Consider the following 24,457-nt stretch of genomic DNA (forward strand, 5'->3'; position numbering starts at 1 on the left):
CATTACACCCCAAACTGTCAAGGGACATGACTTTGTATGATTACCCTGGTATTACATGTACGGTATGTACAGTGGGAGAGCAGTATAATGAGGCGTTGGTCGTAGCAAAGTGGGAATAAACGTTTTCAAAACCCCATGTAGGATATGCTTATCACAAACGCACACGTTGATTAAGTGTTATTTTTACAGTCTGAAATTACAGACTGCACGTAAAAAGATGCCCAAGTCTGTCAGGATGGGCTGTAATTGGGTTGGATGAGCTGCTGGTTTAAAAGCGCGCCGATGACGCCGCTACGGAGGTTTAACCAGCAAGACTTTCTCTCCTTCTTCTGGTCGGTTTCCTGTTGGTCGCGAGACACATAGAGAAAGACAGGGAGGGAGGGAGAGTGGGAGACAAAGGTTTCCAGCCAGATAACCCTCCTCATATATTGAGGACACTCCGGGTTTTTACAGACGCATCTTCAAGACAAAGTTCGGGAGAGACACCAGCTGTCAGTCCCAGTGCGTCCTGCAAAGTCCTCCGCAAGGATCCACTGGCGGTTTGCGACTCGAAGAAACCGCATTTAAAGCCACTGAACAGGGTGAGTAGCCTAAAGATTTCACCTACATGACCCCTATATTTATCTATTTTGCACTTTGGAGGACTTGGCTGCTCGGCGAAAACGGTCAAATATAGGCCCTAAGTTTTAGACTGGGAGATTAAAAAGATAATTTGTTAATAGCTTGACATAATTATGGTCATGGTGCACTTCTTTTACGAGAAATAACTAACGTAACTATGTATAAACAAAAACTAACCCGCCAGACATTTTTAGCCTACACTAGAATAATATTATTAATTTTATATATGGACTATTATGGAGATATAGGATGCTGTCTATTTATTATTAAATCTTTATAGAAATAGGCTATAATAGTTTCCTTGAGGATCGATTTTCTAGAGTCTAGAAAATGAATCTAGACTGACCAGGTGCCCTGCGCAGACTAGTCCCACACACAGCATACAGAGCACAAGACACTGCTTGCCCTTTCTGCCTGACGAATAATTGTTAATTTGGTTGGATAAAGCCTTTATGAGCAGGTACAATAAGAAGTGAGGGATGCAGGTGAAGAATATAATTTGCACTGGAAGGATGTCAGTGTGACCGGACATCCTTTAAGTCAGATTAGTCAATGGAATGATTATAAAGTTATCAGACAAGAATTTGTGTAGCTGATTATTAATTCAAGATACTTATCTAGCAAAAAAAGGCCAGCCTCTCGAAATGTGAGGAGCCAGTGGCTTTGATTGGGTTCTATTGCTTAGCTTTCTATATCACCAGTATTCAAAGTATGTGTTGACTTTCACATGTCTACAGTGTGTTTAGTAGTTGTTTAGTGGATGTGTTACTGAGGAGCAGTTTTGAAACCATTTGAAACCGTGCATTGTTCTTAAAGGAACTTCCATCCATCCATCGTCAACCGCTTATCCTGCGTACAGGGTCACGGGGGGCTGGAGCCAATCCCAGCTGACATTGGGCGGAAGGCGGTGTACACCCTGGACAGGTCGCCAGTCCATCGCAGTCTTAAAGGAACTTGATTTTAAAAAATGTCATTGTAAAAATACTAATTTGTATCCAAACTTAAAAGGGCTATCTAATGTTTAATACTCACTTACGTTTAAGGCCAATATTCAATTAGGCTGCAGTAAGGATGAAATGGTGAATCAATTAATGGATTTGTTGATGGACAATAAATGAGTCCACAGCAATTTTGGCATTCAAAGGAATTTATCAAGCAAAAATGTCAAACATTCATCAGTTCCACTTTCTCATAATTTAAAGATTTGCTACTTTTCTTCGTTTTAGATCATGATGAACTGAATATCATTTGGTTTTGGACCACTGGTTGGACAAAACTAGCAATTTAAAGACATCACTGTGGGCTTTGGAAATTTGTAATTGCATTTTCACAATATTCTGATATTTTTTTGGACTAATTGATTTAAAAAATTGTCAACTTAATTGAGAATGAACTGTATCTTACTTTATCTGTGCAATTATTGAGCTGTAAATTTAACCTGTTGGGTAGATTGCCACCACCCAGGGGCGATGACAGTATTTAGTTGCTCAATTTGGGGCTTTTGGCGCAGTGAGGGTGTTTGAGTGAAACAGATCAGACGTTTCTGCTCTCCTCTCTGACACAATCATCCCTCTGGCTTCTTGTCTGTTGGCTGTGGGGTGTTCATGGCTAAAGGGGACTTTCCCTCACTGCCGGGGCATTTGGTCGTCATGGCAGACACGGTCAGAGGTGGTTTGGCAGCTTCACCCCCTCCTTTCTCCTTTCTCCCTCTCAGGCAGGCATTAGACCAAAAACCAACAAACATCCTCTCCACAACAAAGGGTACATTTTTAGCTCAGTTAAGGAATTAAGTGATGAGATTGTGAATGAAAATGATATGGTTGGTATTTAAAGTGTTGGTCACTTTACATCGAGGTGTGGCATTAAAAAGTATTAATAAAGATACATTTCAACACATCATTAGGTCATGCTTATGTTATCTTTGTTGGAATGTGAACTCCACATAACTTACTTAGGGGCTGCAATTAACTTAATTTGGTGATTATTTTCTCCATTAATCATTTAGTCCATAAAATGTAAGAAAATTGTGATAAATGTCAATCGCTATTTGCCATAGTCCATAATGACATCTTAAAATGTCTTGTTTTTTGCGATCAATGTCCCAAAACTCAAAGAAATTCAGTTTATTATCACAGAAGACTAAATAAAAAGACATGTACTGCAATTTGAGACGCTGAAGCCAGTAAATGTTTTGGCAGGAAGGAAAAAAGATTAATAAATGATCAGAATTGCTGTTAGCTATTTTCAGATGATCGACTAATTTCATCCATTTCTAGATTACTTCCTCCTCTGTGGATTGAAAGAATGTCATCAAAATGTATAGTTCCCTCTCTAAAACCTCTATGTAATGCAGATCCAGCTGTTGATTATCTGCTGTGGTTGGTGTCTCCAAAAGAAAACCACAGAACATGCTGTTACCTCATTCATACCTCATTACCTCATTTAATCAGATCTGATGATCTGATTAAATATCTATTATGTAATCACTGCTACATAACACTGATTTATAGCGGATTTATGTACCTGGCAATACAAAACTGAGGCTGATACTCTGTTTGTTTTTTTGTTTTTTTTTGTGTTTACTCTTGTTGGATCAGATAAAAAGAGGTTTTGCTCAGAGAACCCTTTTAGTCTCTTCAATGTTATTGGCCTGTGTCTCACATAAGTTACATTTTCCACTCCTGTTAGGCTGGCTTGTTTCCAAAAAAGTTGCTCAATGTGTAATAGCCTCTATTAGTCACAGCGACTAAATCTGGATGCTTTGTTTTTCTTTTGTCAGGCAACAATGAAGACTCTCCTGCTTCTGGTAATCCTTCAGCTGCTCTTGGCTCCAGCGCTCACGGTAAACAATGAAAGCTGAATGCAAAGTCGCCACCAAAACCTGAGACATTAATGTGTTTTTAGAAACTTAAAAAACTCCCCGCAACTCTTAAAGGATAAGTAGGTAGCTAATAGATGGATAATGGAAGAATAATCAATTATAACTGCAAAAAATCAACAATTGTCAGTTGCATTGTGTAAAACTAAATGCAACATTACATAATAGTAACATAATGATAAGTATAATGGCAACTGGTGTATGAAACATATTAGAGACATATTAGACAATGCAAAATCGTCAAGACTCACTTCATTCACTGAAAATAATAATGTTATAACTCATGTTATAAAGAAAACACTTTATAACATGAGTTAATGTTGTTGTTTTTTAACATACTGATGTTGTCTTGTGTCCAGGTGCCCAGTGTGGATCACTGGGACTCGTGGGGTCCGTATGGAGAATGCAGCCGCAGCTGTGGCAGCGGTGTGACCATGAGAACCAGACGCTGTATCACTCTCAGGTATGTCTCCTGCCTGTATTTATCTATTTTTAATGCACCTACATGTGTTTATATAAACATGCCTGTGCTCATGTATAAACACACGCTGCACACAAACTCAAAGTCAGTCTCTCTTTAACAATCTCAGTTCATTGTGAGGCCCTGAATACACACACAGGTTATTTTCTCCTGTTTAAATAAAGCTAATTGTGAGGTTCATGGGCACAGACTCTATCTTGATTGTAAAAGAATGCCTTGAAGTCACAAGGACGTGGGCTTGTCTTACATCCAAAAACACACTGCAGGGAGGGGCCCTTTAACATTAAAAGGACTTCTCTTTGCTGGGTGTTGCCCGTTGGCTGCTGAAGGGGATCGGATGGGGAGTGAACATTTCTATCTGCCCTTTTTGGCTGAAAAGACTTTAGAAGCGGTTTAAAAGAATCTTCTTCCTTTGCTGCACACGTGTTTTGGTACCATTTCTTTACATATGGGTTTCTGACCATTTTATGTTGGTTTTTAAAGCTGCTTCTCTCTATATGTGACTGAACAGGACAAAGTGAGGAGTGATAAAGTCATGTTTGCTGGTGTTGCCAGCTTGTATGTAAAGGTTACTCGTGTTGCTGGAATCCAGCCGGCATGTTGCCTCATGTAACACATAAAGTGATCTGTATTCATGAGGCGGGAAGTGGCATGTTCAAGTCATTCAAAATCCTGCTTAAGTAAAAGTATGAAAGTATTAGCAGCCAAATCTAAAGCATCAAAAGCAAAAGCACTTCTGGCCCCTGTGACTGATTATTATTATATATGAAGTTATTAGATCAATATTGATGCATCACTGTGTACGCAGCAATATTACTGTTGTAGCTGGTCAAGATGTAGCTAGTTTTATTACTTTATATATAAAGTTAAGTAGTTTAGTCCACTGAGTTATAAGTGTAGTAGTCCACAGGCCATAAGTAAAATCTAAAAAAATAAAGTTACAACATAAATGTGTGTTGTTTTTTTTCTTTAATCGTTGCTTTTTTGTGAACTATTACATATGTTTATCTTTTGGGGCCTTGAACTTTTATATCAAATTAACATTAAATTACATTAAATTAAATTAAATGAAACCCTCCGAGAAATTTAGAAGAAAAATGTCTCTTTGGTGGAACTGCTAGCAACTCACAGACATTTGAAACGTGACAATTGACAACAACAAGACAGATTTTGTTTAGTAAGAGGTCACAAGCCAAACAGGGTTGGAAGCCACTGGTTTAGGTTGTATAAGTAGCATAAAATGGAAACCTTCAAGCAAGGTACCTCAAAAGTACAGCACTTAACCTTCCATCAGCGTGTTAAAGTTTTTTTTCAGTCATTAATAATCCAAGACAAGAGTGGGTGCAGACATAAGAGAAAAGGTGAAGCTTTAAAACAGTTAGATAATTTGGGCTTGAAAATATGTGTAACGTCTGCAGTTCTCCAATTTTTATGCTTTTGGTCTTTAAACAGAAGAAAGTATCCCATAATGCTGGTTGGTGAAAGTAGCTTATGGGACAGCTGTTGTTATTAATATCTGCATACCCTGCTTTTAATAGTACAGAGCCTAAATAATAACTAAAAATTGTACTTTTGAGTAATCTTTCTCATTAATTTGTCACTTTAATCTCAGAGAATTCCTGAGTTTTGTCTCGCAAATATATGACTTTATAATCTCAGAGAATATTATATTTTATTTATTGTAAATTTGTGAGGTTATTTCTCATAAAGTTATCACTTTAATCTCTGAGAATTAGTGTTTTTCGAATAAATTTACATCTATAAATTTGGAAATTATTACCTCCACACCTTTATTATTACTTTTAACTCAATGTCCCCAATACGCTGCCGTACGCATGTGATCTGCAACAGTCAAAAAAGTAATTTGTCATTCATCAGTAACATTTTCTGTGTTTGCTGTCTGTCTGACCATTAAGTGCTCGGTAGAATGTAGGCGTGCCTCAGTAATAGAGCAAGAAGGGAATATGATAAATCGGAAAAGGTTATTTTTCAGAAGTAACCACCAGGCACAACATGTCTGTAATGAGCTGTTTCTTTGAACATGTCCAAACTGTTTTCTGATTCACCTTCTTTGATATTTTGTTGCATTTGTGTGAAGACAAACTGTAGGAAAATGTAGTATTTCACATTGAATATTGACAATAAGAGAAACAGCCTGTGCAGAATAAAGTGACCCCTGATAGAAATACTGTAGAAAAGTGACGTTTGGAAGATTTCCATTGATCTGTCTATCGGCGCTCCATAAGATGATGTTTTCAACATGTCCGTACAGTCAGTCAGTGAGTCAGACAGTCTGTCAGTGATTTCCCCTCTTTAGCAGAATGATAAATAAGAGGGAGCAACCGACTTGGATGAACTCTGTCATATCTTGTCTGCCAGGTTTGCCAGAATCACACCTTTAAATACTATGATTAGACAGACATTGACTCATTGTTTGCTTTACAGGAACTCCCATTTTGCCCAACATTCAGTTTAGTATAAAATATCCTGAACACCATCCATAGGACTCACAAAGTGTTGCAAGTGGCATTAAGGTTGTCATTTTGTCATGGCATATAATCTATTTTCATTTTGTGTGATGAATAAAATGTCTTTTCCCCCCTTTTTATTATGTTTTATTTTAAATTGAAAGTCATGTTTGATGCTCCAAATGTTTTTTCTTTTCTCAGGTGAAAAGGTAACGGCTGGATGTCACTGAGTGTTTGGACATGTTTTAGTTTCAGTTTTGGCGTGCTGACAGGAGTGTGTCTTGTTTTTAAGCCTGAGGGCAAGTACTTTTGGAAGTGACTTAATCATGAGTTATCATCATGGCTGGAAGGGAGGGTGGCAAAACAATCTCCTGTCTCACGGATCACTGCTGTGTGCATGGTGTACTAGTTTTGGGCTCAGTTGTGATGATGTTGAGGCTTCTCCTGTTGCTGAGAGCTATTTTTTTTACAGGCACAGATTAAAGACGATTGCCACTTAATGTCAGAGCTGAAACTTGTTATTTCTGCACTCGCAGACAGTCTGTATTTGCATACTTGCACTGTAGCCTCACCTAGTCATTAACGGTTTCCATGAAGTTTTTTAATGAAACTTTAGTCAGAAATGATGCAACAGTGGATTTTTACAGCACCAATAAGGCTGATGTAAACACATATTTGTGGCTTAAAGGGACACTCCCCTGATTTTACATATGAATGTCAGTTTACTTGTCATGAGGAGTTTCTACTCAGCATGTGGAAACAGTTGTTTAAAAAAATAACACTGCTAATGACATCGTGGTTATCTCAGTTAGGTGTGGGGGTTTAGGAGGCAGAGGGGAGGTCTCATGAAAGATACTATCCAGTTGCATTGGGAAACTTAGGATCCAGCATTTTTTGGAGCTTTACCTATCTATAAGAGAACAAAGTCAGGATATCTCGTTCTCTGCTGGATCACTTTTGACCATCCTTTTTATGTCTCTTACTGATCCACCAACTTTTTGAAGTACAAAGCTAAATCACTACAACCTTACAACTGAATATATATCATGTAAGGCTTATGTGACTCAGACGATCAACTCTTGTAGCTTTGCAAAGATATAGCAGATAACACGTCACAGATTCCTTCTTCTCAGTTCAGCTTTGAGAAACTACTTCATCCGTGGGTTTTAAGAAAATAATGTTTAAATTATCCAGAAAAAACACTGTCACTGTCTAATACTGATGCATCATTTTCTACATACAGGGCTGATGGAGGGCACAACTGTGTAGGACCAGACAAGTCTTACCGCTCCTGCAACATCCAGGTGAACTAACACATCTTAAGCTCTTTTCTCTTCGACATTTCATCAGTGTATGGCCTATAAACATGCTTATGTCTGTGATAAATCCATAACCGAGCTGTCAGAAAGGATGAATGACAACTAACGTTAAAGCTAATTAAAGGATCATCTGTAAGTAGTGTGTTTCTGCCATAATTAAATAAACCATATATATCATGTTTTTGTTATCTCTATTTATAGGATGTGTCACTTTTTTTTAAACTTGAAAGTGTTTCTGCTTAACTGTCCTTTGACGTCGCCGCCGCCTCCCATTGTTCCACTCAGGACTGTCCGGAGGGCTCCAGGGATTTCCGTGAAGAGCAGTGCTCCCAGTTTGATGGGACTGACTTCCAGGGGAAACGCTACAAGTGGCTCCCATACTATGGAGGTCAGAAGCAAAGTAAAAGTAGTAGTACAATACAGATACACATACATATACTAAGGTTCTACGGCTGTAACATGGGGAGAAGAGAGAGAACCTACTTTCTAAAATGAAACATGTCCCTCTGACAGCTGAGAACCCCTGTGAGCTGAACTGCATGCCAAGAGGAGAAAACTTTTTCTATCGTCACCGCAGCTCTGTGGTTGATGGTACGCCCTGCCACCCAGGACGCAGGGATGTTTGTGTTGATGGAGTCTGCAAGGTAGGTAGCACAGAAAATTAACACACATGTGATACTAGATGAAAGGTAAAATAATAAGAGGTCCAAATAAAATCTGCTCTGTTAAGATGATAATCTTTTGAATTTTTATGTCAGAAAGCATTCGTTTCTTGATTTGATTCTTGAGATACAGTTTTATTTCTAAATAGCATTTTTTTTTTTTACCTCTACATCACACAGGGTTTTAGGTTTATGGCTCACTGTAGCCCTAAGATTACAGATTAGCATGGCACTTGAGCTAGCCAAAGGAACATTTTGGCCTCTCAAGTGCAACACTCCCAACATAAGTGTGCTATATGAAATTCAGATTTATCACCTTAAAGGAGAACTACTTCTTTTTAAGGGATAAGATGCCATAATCAGAGGTTCAGTTCACACAAAGTCCTGGTTTACAGCATAACTTCATTAATTAGAGTGGACACCGTCAGAGGATTAGTTTCACTATGTTGTAATGTCAAACACTTATTATCACAGAAACCTTTTCCTCATAAAGCACCTCCTCTATTTAGTCTCTGTCATCATGTCTTCATCACCTGCTCTGTGGGAAGCAGCTTTCCAAAATCCACTCTGTTCCCTGGTCTTACTTTTGAACCTTGTTGTTCCTTTACTTTTTTTAAAGCTGATTTCAGAATCGCTTGGTTTCAGGATTGCTACTCTCACAGAAACATTGTTTTTACACAGATTTTCCCGTCTCTGACACCTTGTTAAAGCAGATCTTGGATTGGTTTGGCCCCTGAAACTGCTATTTTGTGATTGGACTTTTGCCTTTTGGAGTGTTTAGATGTAATGTTGACTTGAGCACATTGTGTTATATATTCCTTGCTTGGTCACTTCTCTGTAAAAAAAAACGAGGGTTCAGCTGTTGGATTTTTAAAGACCAATATCAATACCAATACATTTGCCTAAACAGACTACATTTGATGGTTAATACTGTATTGCAAATTGTCCATTTTCATAAGCACAGCACTTCTAGTAAGTATTTCTCCTTTTATTTTAATACTGTTACGATTGAACACTGTCTAAACAGCATCTGGACACTAAAGCTATGCTATAAAACTCTTAGACTCTAATGAGGAGTGAAAGATGAATTAAATTCGTAGGAGACACAATATGTAATCCTTGTTGAAGGTTTTGCAAACTGTGTAGAAAGTTTGCAGTCTCTGTGTTCAGGGAGGAACGTCTGCTATGAATGAAAGGTCAATATCAGTGTTTAACTCTGGCACAAATTAACCTTTTGCTCATGAAATATTTCCTTACTTTTTCCTTCTTCAGCGTCTGGGCTGTGACAATATGTTGGAGTCTCCTCAGCAGGAAGACCCCTGCCTGCAGTGTGGGGGTAACGGACAGTCCTGCTACAGAGTCAAGAACAGCTTCTCTGTACGCGACCTGCCAACTGGTACGCTGAACATGTTATTTTTAACTTGGCAACACACTGTCAGATGTGTTCAATCATCACATTTGTCACACCAGCAAATATCTCCATCACTGAGGTACCACAAAACTCTTAAGAGAAATGTCAGAGATGCAGATTTTTTTTTAGTATGACTTTGCAGTATTTTGTATGTGTGAAAATGTTATGTCTCATTTTCTTCTCAGGCTACAACCAGATGTTCATCATCCCTGTTGGAGCCACCACCATCAGCATCAGAGAAACGGTGGCCACACGCAACTACCTTGGTGAGTTTGTGTTTCACGTTTTAGAAAACAAACTAGTAGAGCATCAGAAGAAATCATTTAACAGCTTGCACATAATTCAGCAGTATGTTTGATTATATTCTGTACATACAATGACTGTAACCTCTATGCGTGGCCAGCTATCAAGAACCTGCGTGGTGAGTACTACCTCAATGGCCACTGGGTAATTGAGTTTTCCAGGGCGACACCGATTGCTGGAACTATGCTGTACTATCAGCGAGGAGCTGAGGGTGACAATGTCCCTGAAACCATCATTGGCCGTGGCCCCACCACTGAACCCCTTGTTGTTGAGGTAAGACTGAACATTCACTGAAATAGCTTTGACTTTCATTCTTTCATTTATTTTCTTTGTCTGACAATTATTAACTCTAAATCTTTCTTTAAAGCAGCTATAATCAATAATAAGCGTTAATGTCCTGTAAAGGCTACAATGGTTCATTACAGCCTATGTGGTGGTGGTGGCACAAAGACACTTATAGACACCACTAATAGCTCCAGAGGAGTGCAACCTCTGACATGTATAGCAATTGTAAGTCGCTTTGGATAAAAGCGTCAGCTAAATGAATAAATGTAAATGTACAATAGAAAGATTAAGCAACATATTGATAACTTTGATTTACTGGGTATTACCATGTTACATTGGTCCTGTGGGTGGCTATAGGCGAAAGATCACTGGGTCTTTAAAATCTAAGGAATTCATAATTTTTGGCACATAAATGTGTTTTCTATGTTATTTTATTGTTAACCCTATATTTATTATTTCTTAAATTATTAGATGTGCTGTTGACAAGGTGGAATTTGGGCCTCATTTCAGTGCAGTAAGGGAGTCACCAAAACATTAGGATTCAAACTCTGGGGACCATGCATATCTATGGTACATATAATGGAAACGTGACCAGTAGTCTTAAAATAAGTTGTCATGGACAAAAGTGGTGGTCAAAGAGAATTGTTCACAAGGTTTTTGATGTTAGAGGAAATGTGGAGTGCTCAGAAAAACAGATGGAGGACAAGGAATCTGCAACAGTTTGATTGAATCATCTCAGTTTTGTAAATTTAATCTATATGTGCAACCCTTTCCTCTCAGCTGATCAGCCAGGAGCCAAATCAAGGAGTGGAGTATGAATTTTATCTTCCTAATGGACGCTCCAGAGACGGCTACTACTGGAGTTTTGGATCATGGTCTGCCTGCAGCAGAGAGTGTGGATCAGGTCAGCCTCTCAGAAAAACACTTAAAAATAGCTGAATGTAGATCAGAACTTGTTTAAAGCTTTTTGTAACCTGTTCCGTGGAAAACAAGCAAGTCCGTTCTCATTGCATTTCTTCACTAGGCTACCAGTCTCGTTTGGTCTTCTGCACCATTGATAATGAGGCCTACCCCGATTATCTCTGTGCATCTCTGCCAAGGCCACAAACCAACCGTACATGCAACCCGCATACATGCCCACAGACTCGCAGGTAAATTACAGTCAAATTTCGCTGATCAAATGTGACATTTCAGTAGACTTTAGCGGAACTTTCTAAGGTCAACAGCATCTAGAGGTTACTTTTGTTCCATTGTAAGTGATTTTGACAAAAATAACCTTCAGACAGCTTCTTGACTGTTGTTGGTGTGTTATGACTGTCTGAAAGGATGGCGTACCAGTATCCACCACAGTTGTGGAGACCCTCAGAAACACCCAGAGCCTATGTATTAAGGTAACCCAGGGTCTGTAGTCGTAGTGAAGGTTTAGGTGACTGCAAACACAGGGGGAAGTCATTATTTTCTCTAATCGCTGATTTTCTGAGCATGCACAATCAATTTTAGTAATTCTCTTAATTGATATCCATCCTGTCTTTCACTTTGACAACTTGGAAAATGAAAAACCTTTAACTACTAGCTACTGAAGTGCCATCAAAAACTCTCCCCCTTCAGATGTGTTTGACTCTAGCATCTGTGTTTAGCGGAAAGCCTGTTCCTCCATATGGGCCGAGAACAAAGGCGCGGGGCAACTGTCCAGCTCAGAGATCTCCTTTCAGCCTTTTAATGATCCTCATTTTTCCTGGACACATTTAATGTCTCTCTCCATGGAGACAGAATAGTGATTTGACGCCAGATTTCCATTCAAAGCCCTCCTCCTTCTTTAACCTCCCAACCTCTGGCCTCTTCACCCGATAGCTGAGCTGGGCTGCTGCTTGATTGCTTTAGCAAACTGTAAAACACTCTGTCCATTAATGTAACTGGTGGGTTGTGAGGTGTTCACGGGTTAAAGGTCATCATGCAGGGGGTGTTGGGTGCATTTGAATGGGACACAGCAGCAGTGGTGGTAGTAAAGAGCCAGGGCCTCAGTCAGTGACTCTCTGGTATTTCCTGCTTCTTTTCTTTGATGCTGCTGCTGCTCAGAAACCTGAGATGTTTATGAAGCTCGGGTGACGCTAAATGCACACTCATTATCCCTCAATTGAAAGATAAACTGCATGGAAGGACAGAAGCAGTATGTGTGTGCTAAAGTTGGAATAGAGATTGGGAGATAAAATGTGAGCTTGTTGGTCATAGTTTTGGTTTTTAGATCTGCTTTCCAGCCTGTTTCTAGTAATTTAGTGTCTATTCAAACTAACCAGGAGGGGAAAAAATACTTTCTGTCTTTCAGCTGTGAGTGACTGGTTTCTGGATTTTCTTTAACACTGCAGTCTCTAAAAGGATGTGTTGTTTTTAACATAATCGTGTGTCTAGTAGTTTCTTTCAGTAGCTGTCTTGTTAAAACAATGCATTCTTTTATGAGCATTTCATTTGAAGGGTTTCATTCCAAAACTGTCTATTACTCAAATACCGATTTCAATTATTCCTAAAATCATTTTGAATCAATTAATTGTTTGAAAATGTAAAATAAATGGACACAAATTTCAAAATTCAATTTATCTTTGAAAGTTGTTTATCAAGCAAACATGCTAAATGTCCAGCTTCTCAGATTATATGTTGCTTTTCTCTGTTTAAAAACGTTATTTTGGACAAAACACAAGGCTAAAAAGCGGTGTTTCACTACCTGTCTGTTTAATCTCTGAGCATCTCTGCTCTGTGTGTTTTTTGTGGTCACTGGTCAGAAGTGTCTCTATTGCATCTGTAAGGGATCCTGGAGTGAACTTTTCCTTCACTCCAGCAAGGTGAGAAGTTAAACCACTGGATGTCTGCCAAAAACAAGATTATCAGGAGATGTTATGTTGCTCTTTAATGCTGCACAAGCATTTATATCAAAGTTCCCATGTCACTGGGCAGAAATACAAAGTGGGACTTCAATAGAAAACCTTCTCTGCTAACTGAGATGCTCTAGATTCCCCAGATTTTGAAATGCCCACATCATATTCTATGTCATATTGATTCTGCTCAGAAATATTCACCCCCTCTTTTACCAGACAAGAACTTTTTCTTTAAAATTTTGGAATGAAACTCTCAACATTTTCTCTGTACTACATCTTCTGACCTCTGTTTCTGGTCTCCGCTCCCTCCCGGTGGGTTTCCCAGCTGGAGAACGGGTGAGTGGAATACCTGCTCAGTTACCTGCGGGGGAGGCTCTCAGGTGCGCAGAGTGGAGTGCGTCTCCCATGATGCCTCGGGCCCCCGCGTGGTGGAGGATGCCATTTGTGCCGCCTACGCTGAGGCACCGCCCACTCTGCAGACCTGCAACATGCACAAGTGTGCAGAGTATCGTGCGAGTAGATGGAGCACGGTGAGTGAACAATCAAAACGTCGGTGACCACAGAGAGGGGAAAGTGATTCAGACTAAACAAACAATTTGCCAATAATAAGCAATTAATGGGCTGTATCAAATTGGTGCAAAATCTGCACCGTTCTGTATTCATACTCAATACAACAATACTATGTTTATTAGCACATTTAGCTTAGCACAACTAGATTGACTGTTGTTTCAAGTGAAAGTGAAGATAAGTGAAAAAAGAATAATAAACTCATCAAATGAGACAAGCAATGAGGCTTTGTGACTTTGCTACTATCTTTTTTGGGTTAGATTGTAAACCTTGTAAACAGGTGAAAAAATGTATTTAGGTAGGTGACAAAATGTACTTCACGTCAGCTGGAAATAAAAATCTTTGTGGAATTTGAAAATGTCTTTAAAACAGCGGTATGGTGTTAAATTTTAAGGGCTTTTCAAAATTTGTCATGCATTTATCTATGAGGAAGAACAGATGCTTAGCTCTCTGACTTAAATGTAATCATCAATGCAAAATTCTAAGATGTAAAACCAAGATTACATGGGAAGCCAAGAAAATCTGAAAAGTCATGTAAGCCTTGAAGAACAACACTAAATGCAAGTTTTGGACATATTTAAATAGTGAGTGCACTGGATGGAATAACAGACTCTTAAGAAATACAAGCTGCAATTTTTAGTTCAGATTTGACTTTTTTTCTTTTCTTGCACTTGAAGTGATATCAAACAATATAATTGTAAGGCCTCAACATTTAAGAAAATAAGAAATAAAATCTGTGCTGTTGTGTTTGCAGTGCTCAGTGACCTGTGGGTCAGGTGAACAGACCAGGGAAGTCAACTGTGTTGGTTCAGGAGGAATGAGGCTGGAGGAAACATCCTGCAGGACTTTGCTCCGTCCAATTGCTGTCCGACCTTGTGAGATGGCGGCCTGCCTGAAACAGATCAGCTGGCACGTCGGAGAGTGGGGACTGGTGAGCAGGAACACAAACACACAAACATTCATCTGCAGCTATTGTGGCAGTTTTCATTGGTTATAATCTCTCTCCATTATCCTCCAGTGCACAACGAGCTGTGGCGGCGGCTCACGAGAGCGCCAGGTGATCTGCTCAGACCAAGAGAGGAATCTGTACCCAATGGACCAATGTAACGCCAATCCCAAACCTTCCACAGTGGAGCGGTGCAACACCCAGCCCTGCTACAGCCCACAGGGTGACCACAGGCAGATTAAGCTACTAAATTAGGCCTCTTGCTCCTGCAACATATACTTTCATGCTGTATTGTTGTTTTTGTCACTTATTCTGTATTGCAAGAGTGAACACATAACATTACACTGCATAATTTGCATTATTTATAATATTTAAAATATTGCATTTTAATATTATTTAATATATTGCAGTTTTATATATATATATTTTGCTGTACTTCAAATGGCATTTTAATGAGACTAAATGTTCTAAATATCTCTGCAGCTCTCTCTTTAGAAAAATCCTGGAGGATAGAAATTGAAGTTTTCTCTCTGTAAATAATTTCTAGAGTAAAGAATAAGTGACTGAACCAGTAAGAACTAGTTAGCATGATCGTCACTGAACAGACAGTCACCTGCTGAAAATTCATCAAAAAAAGGGAAAACATATTACAGCATCAACAATTTGGTCTTCATCAAGATAATTCATCCACTCACCTACATTGTGTACTGAGCTCTTGTTGTTTTGTGTTTGTTCTACCTGCTCTTTGTGCAGTTGTTCCCAGCATTCAGGACCCACGAGGACACGACAACACACAGACTGTTTTCCAGCCCTATGTGCCAGATCACGCAACAGGTTTGTCTATGAAACTAAGGATGTGTTCACAGCCCAAAAATTTTGTGTGCAATGTGATAGAGATACCATTTTAGCTGCTGCAATTTACTCAAAAAGTCAAGAATAATTGAATTGGCACAGAGCAAAAACTGTCAGACTGTGGCTAAAGATGCATCAACTGACAGTGGATTTGTGTACCACTTTCTAAAGGTTCATAGTTTATAAAGGGGTTAATAAACTGGAGGTAACTGCTTTACTAATGATTAAAATGATGTATCAATGATTTAATATCAGCATTAATAATGAAGCCTTTTGGGAAAAATGATTTTGGCTGGTGTGTATTCTCCTCCACCATATCTGGCTTTTTCTTTTTCTTTGCAAAAACATTTTTTTCTGTTCTCACTTTGTCTCTTTTAGTAACTCTTTAACTCACCAGCAAAACCTGTCCAATGACAGTTACCACTCACTCTCTGGGAAAGATCAACTAAACATTAATTAACAGGAGATTAGATTAAAATTTATAACTGCAAGATATTTCTAGAAAAATAAACCTTTTCCATTACAATTTGGCCCAAAGAAAACAAACAGTAGGTGTGATGGCAGCCTAATAATTGCTACCCTTCAGTTCCCCTAAACCCCTCCTCTCTGCTGATATAACTCCTGTCACTTTGTGCCCATTAGTCACCCCCCTACCCTTTCCCCCCGTCCTGTCCCTGTCCCAGCACTAATTATCCAGGCCTGATTGACATGTTTTCAGGGGTCCACGGGCACTGTCAGCTTTACTTAAAATATTTCCAAAGCATTGAAGTGTGCAAGTGCTGGCTGCTGTGTTTTTGGCATGTTCTGGGATTCTGCTGCACCGTCCCAGTGCTCACGAATTTCAAGTTTGAGGTCTAGTGTGTGTTCATTCCCCGTGAGATTGTTTATTCTCATTGATGGAATCACTTGTCCCAATTCATTCTCCGCTGTTTCCTGTTTTGTATTTCCATAAACAAATAGTTAAGTACTGTTTTTTTTTGATAATTATATGCATTTGTTTTGTAGCAGTTCTTTTCTTATTTGCATGCTTTTGTGTTTTAGCTTCCTGTGAAGACTGTGTGGCCTCAAGCACAATAGCTTAGACTCTTTTGTAAATTTTCTAAAGCGATGTGTGAACTTCTCTATTGCTTTGTGTAGCCATGAACTGTGGAGGTCTAGTTTGCATGTACAATGTGTGAAATCCCCCACTTGGTTTCATCATAGTCCGCAGGCCTGAGACGGACCCAACCCAGACAAACACGGTTCACGACCCTCACAGTTCCGCCCCGGCCCCCCACTGCAGCCAGTCCTATTATGGCTGCTGCCCAGATGGACGTACTTCAGCCAGAGGCCCCCAGGGTCTGGGCTGCCCACGGGCCCCAGCTTCCAGTCCTGTCCAGCCATTATGCATTCGGACCAGGTATCCAGCTCCAACCTTACATTACACTGTGGTTGAGGTTATATATAAAGTTATTTTAGAGCCTTTGTCTGGGTGTCACTTTCATGACTGTGTGACCACTCTAACCAGAGATTGTTTGGCATTACACATGACCACACTAACTACCCCTAAGTGACCAGGCAGAGGTTGAGGTTTTCTTAGAAATGTCAAAGAAGCACATATTTGTTATTTTTGGCATAAACTTTCTGTACAAAAAGTTTTATTCTTTGTACTGTTCCCTTCTTGTTCTGTGTGTCAGTTACGGCTGCTGCAGAGACAGAGTGACGGCTGCTCAGGGCCCCAACAAGGAGGGCTGCGTGGAGTATGTGGCCCCTGCACCCACTGTAAGCAATGTTTTTTCATATGTTTTCTGGCTTAGACAAACTATTCTATATATGATATGGGAGACAGTGCTGGAAATGTTCTGACTTGGTCGACCAGAAAAGTAAGAGATATTTGCTTATTGAAAGGTATCAATTGTCCCCCAGAATGAAACCTTAGAAAAAAACATCTCAGAAACATCAGCAGAAAAATGTTATTTGTAAATCTTTTGGGGGCATAGACAATTTCTCCTCACTGATTTTCTTTATTATTGTTTTTATGGCAGTTATAGCACTTCAGACGAGGAAATCTCCTAAACTCCAGCTAGTGCCAGCTAATAGGCATCAATGAGAAAAAACATTATACACAAAAAACTATATGGCAAGTTTTTTTTAAAAACACCATTCCTCTAATGTGTCATGTCATGTTTCCTCAGGCTGCTCCTTCTGTTCCCACTGAGAATGCAGCACAGTGCCGAACCACCACCTACGGGTGCTGTTATGACCGCACCACACCTGCTGGAGGGCCCAACGGGGAGGGCTGCCCAAACCCACCCAATCACAGTAAGGGACTGAGAAGTTGCAAATATATTATTACACAATAATCTCTGTTTTTTGTGTTCTTTATCTCCCATTTGTGAAGAGAATGTTTTCCTACCTCTTTGTCATCAACTAGTATTAATTCTTATGTGGATCTGTGTAGTAGAACCACAGTCTTTTTCTATTGGCCAATTAGAAGCTCTACTGCCAGTGATTGAGGGATGTGCTGACAGAAAATAACTTTGCCCGTTCTGTTTCCTTGCTGTAGTTGAGCGCTCTATCTGCTCCCTGCCTCGTGCTGCCGGCTCCTGCAGCAACTGGATATCACGCTACCACTATGACGTCATCACCTCCAAGTGTGTGCACTTCTGGTATGGAAGTTGCCACGGTAACAGTAACAACTTCATGTCCCGGGCTGAGTGCCAGAGGGTGTGCCAGGTGCCTGCACCAAGCCAACAGGGTCCGGGGCCAGTCGCTCCAGCGGGAGAGCCAACTTCTAGAAGACAATCTACCCCTGGAAGGGCCACATCTGAAGGAGGCACCGTGTCTGAAGCAGGCACCGCATCTGGAGGGTCAGCAGGCGGGGGGTCACACAACATGGGGAGGATTTTCACAGTCCAGGGAGGCTCGACCAGCGGCACCGGCAGACAGGCCACAAGTGCCGCCACCCATGCCCACAGAGCTAGAGTCCATATGCGCGTGCGTCGGCCTTCACCTGCATCTGCTGCTCAGCACACCGGCCCAGCAGCGAGGTAAGATCCTGAAGACCCAGGGAGCATGGCGAAAAGCTCACTCCCTGCCCCAGCACCACCTCCGCTGGCCTCATAATGCTGTTAACAGCCTTTATACCCCTGCTGAAGGAGCCCCAATCCACTCAGCTCTGCTCTTAGTGTGAGCAGAGCCAAAGAGCGAGCTGAAGGAGATTGAAACACCATGCACAGACAAATCATGTGCATCATTCACTTTCCCCAAAGTATTATAATGACGTTTATGTTGTTTATCATTGTGTCATGTATACAAATATTCCCAGCCTGCATTATTCTGCAAGTCCTACATGACTAAATTTATATAAACCAGATCCAGAATTACGTAATAATACGACAAAATGTCATGTAATCAATAAAATTACTAATGAAGCAACTGTAATTGTAAAAAGCAAGAGAAATCAAAGACTAAATTAATAGCCAAGCTTTTGAGATAAAATCATCTAACTTAAAGAGTAACTTAACACCCGTGAAAATCTGACCTTGTGATTTAACTCTTCACCTTGCTGCTATGACGTAGAAGTGTACTTCAGGGTGTGTCAGTCATCATGACATCACTGTTAGACGTGGTGGCTGTAGTCAGAGAAACAGATCTGAAACATTTAACCAGAGAGAACCTGGTGTTAAGATACTCTTTAAAGACGTTATATTAAACAGCCATTCCCATTTTTATTATCTGTACAACACAATATTTCATGTGTTAATGTGCTTAATTATACGTATATAGATGCACATTAATCTTGTGATGCTAATATAATCAAAACCCTTGCTTTGTTAAATACACCTTAGTGATGCTACTGTACGTCCAGCTCCACAGACTGTCGCTCTCACGCTTGCATAAGTTGCAACACCTTGTTTCTTCCTTTAACCTCAACAAAACATCTGGAGAAGTTGACAACCTCACAGCGATCCTAAATGGACAGCTCTTCTGTTTAATGCTTCGGGGACTTTTCACTGTCTGTCTAGAGTTAATGTTTGTCGTCTTGTGCTTATTTGTGCCTGCTACCTCACTGTGTCAGTCGCCACCACCTCTGGGCTTTGTGTTGTCACCAGGATGTCATTAGATCCAAACTAATAAAGGTTCTGCTGTGATGCTTCATGTGTCGTTGTATGTGTGTAATCACTAAACCCTGTCATCTAGTTGTTTCTGGTGTAAGGGAAATTATCCTTTGTCTCTGTGTGTGACACCATCAGCTTTGATTTTAAACTTTTTTTTTGGATTTGTAACACACAGAACTTGCTGTTTTTTGGGTGAAGGTTGCATTGTTTGTCTCGTCATTTTTCAAGTTGCATGTGTGCCATAGCTGGGTTTCTTCTCTGTCTTTTCTCTCTGAGCTTTCTCTGTTGAACTTCTGAAGCCAGGTTGTGGGCGATCTTTATGCTTGCTTTGGTGACCACTAATAAAAGTACCAACAGTAGAGCATAAAGTGACTCTTTCATTCCCTTCCTCCCTTTAATCTTCTCTTTCTTTGTTTCCCAACTTTCTCCTGCCTGCCTCCTTTTCCTTCTTTCTTTCCTTCCTTCCATCCTTGTATCCCCTCCTGTTTCCTCAGTTTGACCCTCGGAGAAGTGACCATCGATAAGACCGACCCCTCGACAGTGGAAGCTTTAGTTGGCCAGACAGTTGTGCTGCCCTGCAGAGTCAGCCCGCCACCATCCTCTACTGTCATTGTCGAGTGGAGAAGAGACGGCATCCCTCTGTCTACGCACAGGTCAGTTGCGGCTTAATATCCATTTAATGTTGCTTTCTTTCATTGTGTGTGCTTTACCTCTTTGCTTGCATTTTCTTTAGGCATCACCAGCAGCCCAGTGGTTCCCTGTTAATTGGTCCTCTCACTAAGTCAGACTCTGGTTGGTTCTTGTGCATTGCAACTCGTGAACAGGAGAGAGACCACCGCTACATTTACCTGTCTGTCACAGGTAATGCAGTGAATCTGTATGAAATAGTTTGATGTATTTAGTAGATTCATCATAGAATAATTCTTGTAGCTATGATTGAAATATCTCAACAACTACTGGATGGATGAAATATGGTACTGAGAGTGCACAGAGAATGAGCTGGAATAACTTTGGTGATCCCCTGACTTTTCCTCTGGCGCTGCCATCAGGCCAAGACTGATTGTTTTGTTGCCTCTGATAAAATACCTGTAATACTAATTACATTCCCATCAGCCTCAGATGTACTTTGTGTTTAGTGCTAGTAAGCAGATCTCGGTGGTGAACATGGTGGACATTGCACCGGCGAAACATCCGCATGTTTGCGTTGTCATTGTTGGCATTTCACTTTAAGCATCGCTGTGCCGTAGACTTTTTGTCTTGGTCATTCTAAATTTATGCTTGTTTTTTAATATGGACAAAGAAAATTTTTTTCAACATTTTGTTATCTTTTTTTATCATACTGTAAGAAATCTACATTTTTTAATTCTATCTACAAATTAAAAACCTGCATAGATATAAACAGAGTGTAGATTGTCCAGTAAATTCCAAAAAACTTTCACCCGGTGTACAATCGTCTAATTGGGGCCAGATTCGGTCAAATCTTAATTCGACCCACTTTAACCCCAATTAGTTTGTCACACGAAAATCCAGAAGACTGAGGCAAAGCCTTGATGTCATAGATGATGTCATAGATTGTGTCAGATCATGCTGACCACCATGTCTTTACACATGATGTGTTAATGTGACATGATGTGTGAGTGAATTATGACAGGAGCATTCACCCAGTCGTGTGTGTTTGTGTCTCATAGAGGGATCATCTCAGCTGATTCCTACCTCATTGCCCAGAGATGTTCCTTTCCCTCGGTAATAACAATCTCTCTTTCTCTTCACACAGTATTAGTAATACTTTGCAGTCTTTCCAGTGTCCTCTCTGATGTACATTAAATGTGTGAAGCTGTAAATGATGAAACAGTCGCTGACATCAGCTTTCTGTACCTGTAATTTCTCTCAGGTTCAGTATCGAGCGGTCAAGCTCTTCTTTGCTGGAAATGCGAGCAGGACAAACTGCCAGACTGCCCTGCACTATTGTCCCTCCTTCAGCACTTCAGTCTGTCAACATTCAGTGGACTAAAGATGGACAGACCCTCAGTGACTCAAGGTAATTATCATTGTACATCATCATGAATGTGAAGGAATTGTCTAGAGAAAAACAAAAGTTTTTGATGTGCAAGGTATTCCATTGGTCAAAGAAATGATCTTGTTACAAAAAAAATATGATTAAGCTGAAATCTTATATGCAATGAATATGCAAATATTAACAGTTTACTAACTACTAGAAATAAGTTGTCTCCTACTTCACTGAAAAATCTATTCCCACTGTATGTGCACTGAATGTTTCCACATCACACTTGCATGAGTTTCTTATTGGATCATGATGGTTGCAGGTATACCAAACATTCAGATGGCACGCTGATCATCGGCTCTCTGAAGCCGGGGGACTCTGGTGTTTACACATGTACAGCCTCCACTCAGCAGCAGCTAGAGCAGAAACAGCTGCAGCTCAGAGTCCAAGGTGAGTTTAATTAATGTCTTAATGTCTGTCATCAAGCTAAACACAGAACATGCAGCTGTAAACACGCTCACTAGAACTGTGTGTTCCTTGTGACTGCCAGACATCTACGAATGTTGTATTTTCAATAAATCACCACCAGAGGTCAGTATAGCTGGATATCTTTAAGATAGACAGCAGTGTTCCTCTGGGGGTTATCCAAAATAATTCAGTGTAAACCTGTGAGGGTTTTCAGGTTGGAATAAATCACCATTGCTTTCTTGTTTTCTTGTCCAGCTGACCTGAGGATCACCACAGCTCCTAATAACATCCAGGTGTCTGAAGGCAGCACAGCTCTGCTCCCCTGTGTGGTGTCAGGGGACAACGTCAATATAGGCTGGTCCAGGTAATAATTTGCATTTTTAAGCTCAAGTATTTATTGTGTTAGACCTGATGATGAATTGATCCTTTATTTTGGGCCCAATAATAATCAGCACAGCAAGGAACTGCACTTACAAAGTTTGGTTTCAAAGTAAGAAATAAAAGTGACAAAATTAAAAAAAAAATACTTTGCTAATAGGGTTTTATATGAAAGATATTCAGGTGATATTTGTCTGCCAAAATAAAAAAAATGAATGGGAAGTTAACTTTAAAAGCCAACTCCCCATAACATTCATATGTTTCTTTTGCTTCCATTAACATGTCCGTGATCACAAAGTCTTTTTCTTCACTTGAGGTTGATGTGAACTGATTTTCGTAGACAACAGGAGTAAAAGGTTCACAAAGCTCATGTGCCTTAACTGGCTTTTCAATTGTTTCACTGTCACTGCAGAAATGGTGTACCAGTGCGTCCAGACGGTCGTAACATCCTGGTGTCTTCCGACGGCAGCCTGATCCTAAATAACGTAAAGCCTTCAGATGAGGGCACTTACACCTGTAACGCATACACTGGCATCTACTCTGTGAGTGCCACGGCTGAAGTTAGAGTCACTAAAGACACACATCAAGGTGGGAATAATAATCTAACTCAGCCACCCTTACACTTTTATGTTCTCATTTGCAATACAGTACACATATGAAGAAAATCATAGTTTGAACCAGAGTCACCAGATTTTCTTAGATGCCATCGTTTAGAAAGCAGATAAAAATGTTTTCAGCTTTCATATCTAGTTAAGAATTTGTTTTCTTTTGGTTTAAACTATGATTTTGACAACAAAATTGGTTCTAAAAAAAAATAAGAATGCCATAGCCTGATAATGAGACTCAGCCTTGTCGTTATTCTGACTACAAGTATTTAAATCACTGAAAAAAAGATGTGGGCATCAATCTGAATCAGCCTATATGTTTTTAGCGATGTTGGAAAATCCTTTTCAGACAATACAAAATAGACAAGATCTGTGCCATGCAGGTGAACAAACAAGCAGAAAGAAAGTGTAAAAGACTGGCATTGTGATTCACCTAGCTTGATGTAGTCACTTCGAGATTCATTTACTTCTACAGAACACCACACAATGTTCTGGTGTGTTGAACTTATTTTATGACTCACAAAAACAAGTCTAAATGGGACTGTCTTTCAACTCTGCTGTTGCAGGTGTTGATGTGCCGCCAGAATGCGTGGACCAGCCTGAGCTTGCCAACTGCGAGCTGATAGTTTACGCCCGACTTTGCTCCAACTCATACTACTCCAGTTTCTGCTGTGCCAGCTGTACCAGGCATTTGCAGAGAAACGACAGGTTTGGTCGGCTAGGCTAAAGCCGCAGAGGGTTTAAAAACTCTGGGATGGGTGGGAGAGACGACAGGGGACAGGTGAGTTTTGGAGGACTGCATTTTGAAAACCTTCCAACACCGAACTTCTGCAATTGCCAAAAGGACTCAAAACACTCATATCTGTTCACAACCACAATTCAAGAATGCAATGAAAAAGGGACTGATTACTATAGATGAGGTTAAATCTATAAACACTGAAACATTAAACAGGGGCCTTAAAATTAAACGTACAGTGTAAACCTATAAAGTCTGTTGACTGTGATAAATGGTCTTCTTACGCTGCCACTTGTTCAAAATAAGTTATTTACTCACTGGACCTTACTGCACACGTTCTCTGTTTTCTAGAGAATTATTATGATTTCACTTTCAGGTCATTGAATGGATTTTACATGTCAACCCAGTAAGCCCATCACATGTGAAATGATTCCATCTCTGCTGAACTGTTTTGACCACTGCTCTTTTTTTAATCAGTATTTTGGCATCTCACTGATAAAAATGTTGT

At 40.0% G+C, this 24,457-nt stretch overlaps 1 protein-coding gene across 1 annotated transcript; it reads left to right on the forward strand.

The window, feature by feature from the left end:
- The first annotated feature begins 430 nt into the window (after window positions 1–430).
- paplna (papilin a, proteoglycan-like sulfated glycoprotein) lies at window positions 431–24,457 on the forward strand. The gene is made up of 27 exons (XM_046062269.1): window positions 431–581; window positions 3,401–3,463; window positions 3,859–3,962; window positions 7,692–7,752; window positions 8,053–8,155; window positions 8,281–8,411; window positions 9,702–9,825; window positions 10,026–10,106; window positions 10,244–10,416; window positions 11,209–11,332; window positions 11,453–11,579; window positions 13,621–13,825; window positions 14,617–14,793; window positions 14,881–15,031; window positions 15,562–15,642; window positions 16,864–17,059; window positions 17,337–17,421; window positions 17,835–17,961; window positions 18,206–18,689; window positions 20,255–20,413; window positions 20,494–20,621; window positions 21,449–21,503; window positions 21,652–21,798; window positions 22,085–22,212; window positions 22,486–22,594; window positions 23,021–23,196; window positions 23,780–24,457. The coding sequence occupies exons 2-27, from the start codon at window positions 3,407–3,409 to the stop codon at window positions 23,938–23,940; spliced, it is 3,654 nt and encodes a 1,217-aa protein (XP_045918225.1). The 5' UTR covers window positions 431–581; window positions 3,401–3,406; the 3' UTR covers window positions 23,941–24,457.

This window comes from Micropterus dolomieu, linkage group LG11, assembly GCF_021292245.1.
Source record: "Micropterus dolomieu isolate WLL.071019.BEF.003 ecotype Adirondacks linkage group LG11, ASM2129224v1, whole genome shotgun sequence".
Taxonomy (NCBI): Eukaryota; Metazoa; Chordata; class Actinopteri; order Centrarchiformes; family Centrarchidae; genus Micropterus; species Micropterus dolomieu.

Excerpts from the sequence above, each read along its gene's own strand:
- paplna (XM_046062269.1), top strand. The coding sequence starts at position 3,407 with ATGAAGACTCTCCTGCTTCTGGTAATCCTTCAGCTGCTCTTGGCTCCA. Across the intron at positions 17,962-18,205 it reads CCCAAACCCACCCAATCACA|TTGAGCGCTCTATCTGCTCC; the intron begins GTAAGGGACTGA and ends TCCTTGCTGTAG. Across the intron at positions 23,197-23,779 it reads CACTAAAGACACACATCAAG|GTGTTGATGTGCCGCCAGAA; the intron begins GTGGGAATAATA and ends CTGCTGTTGCAG.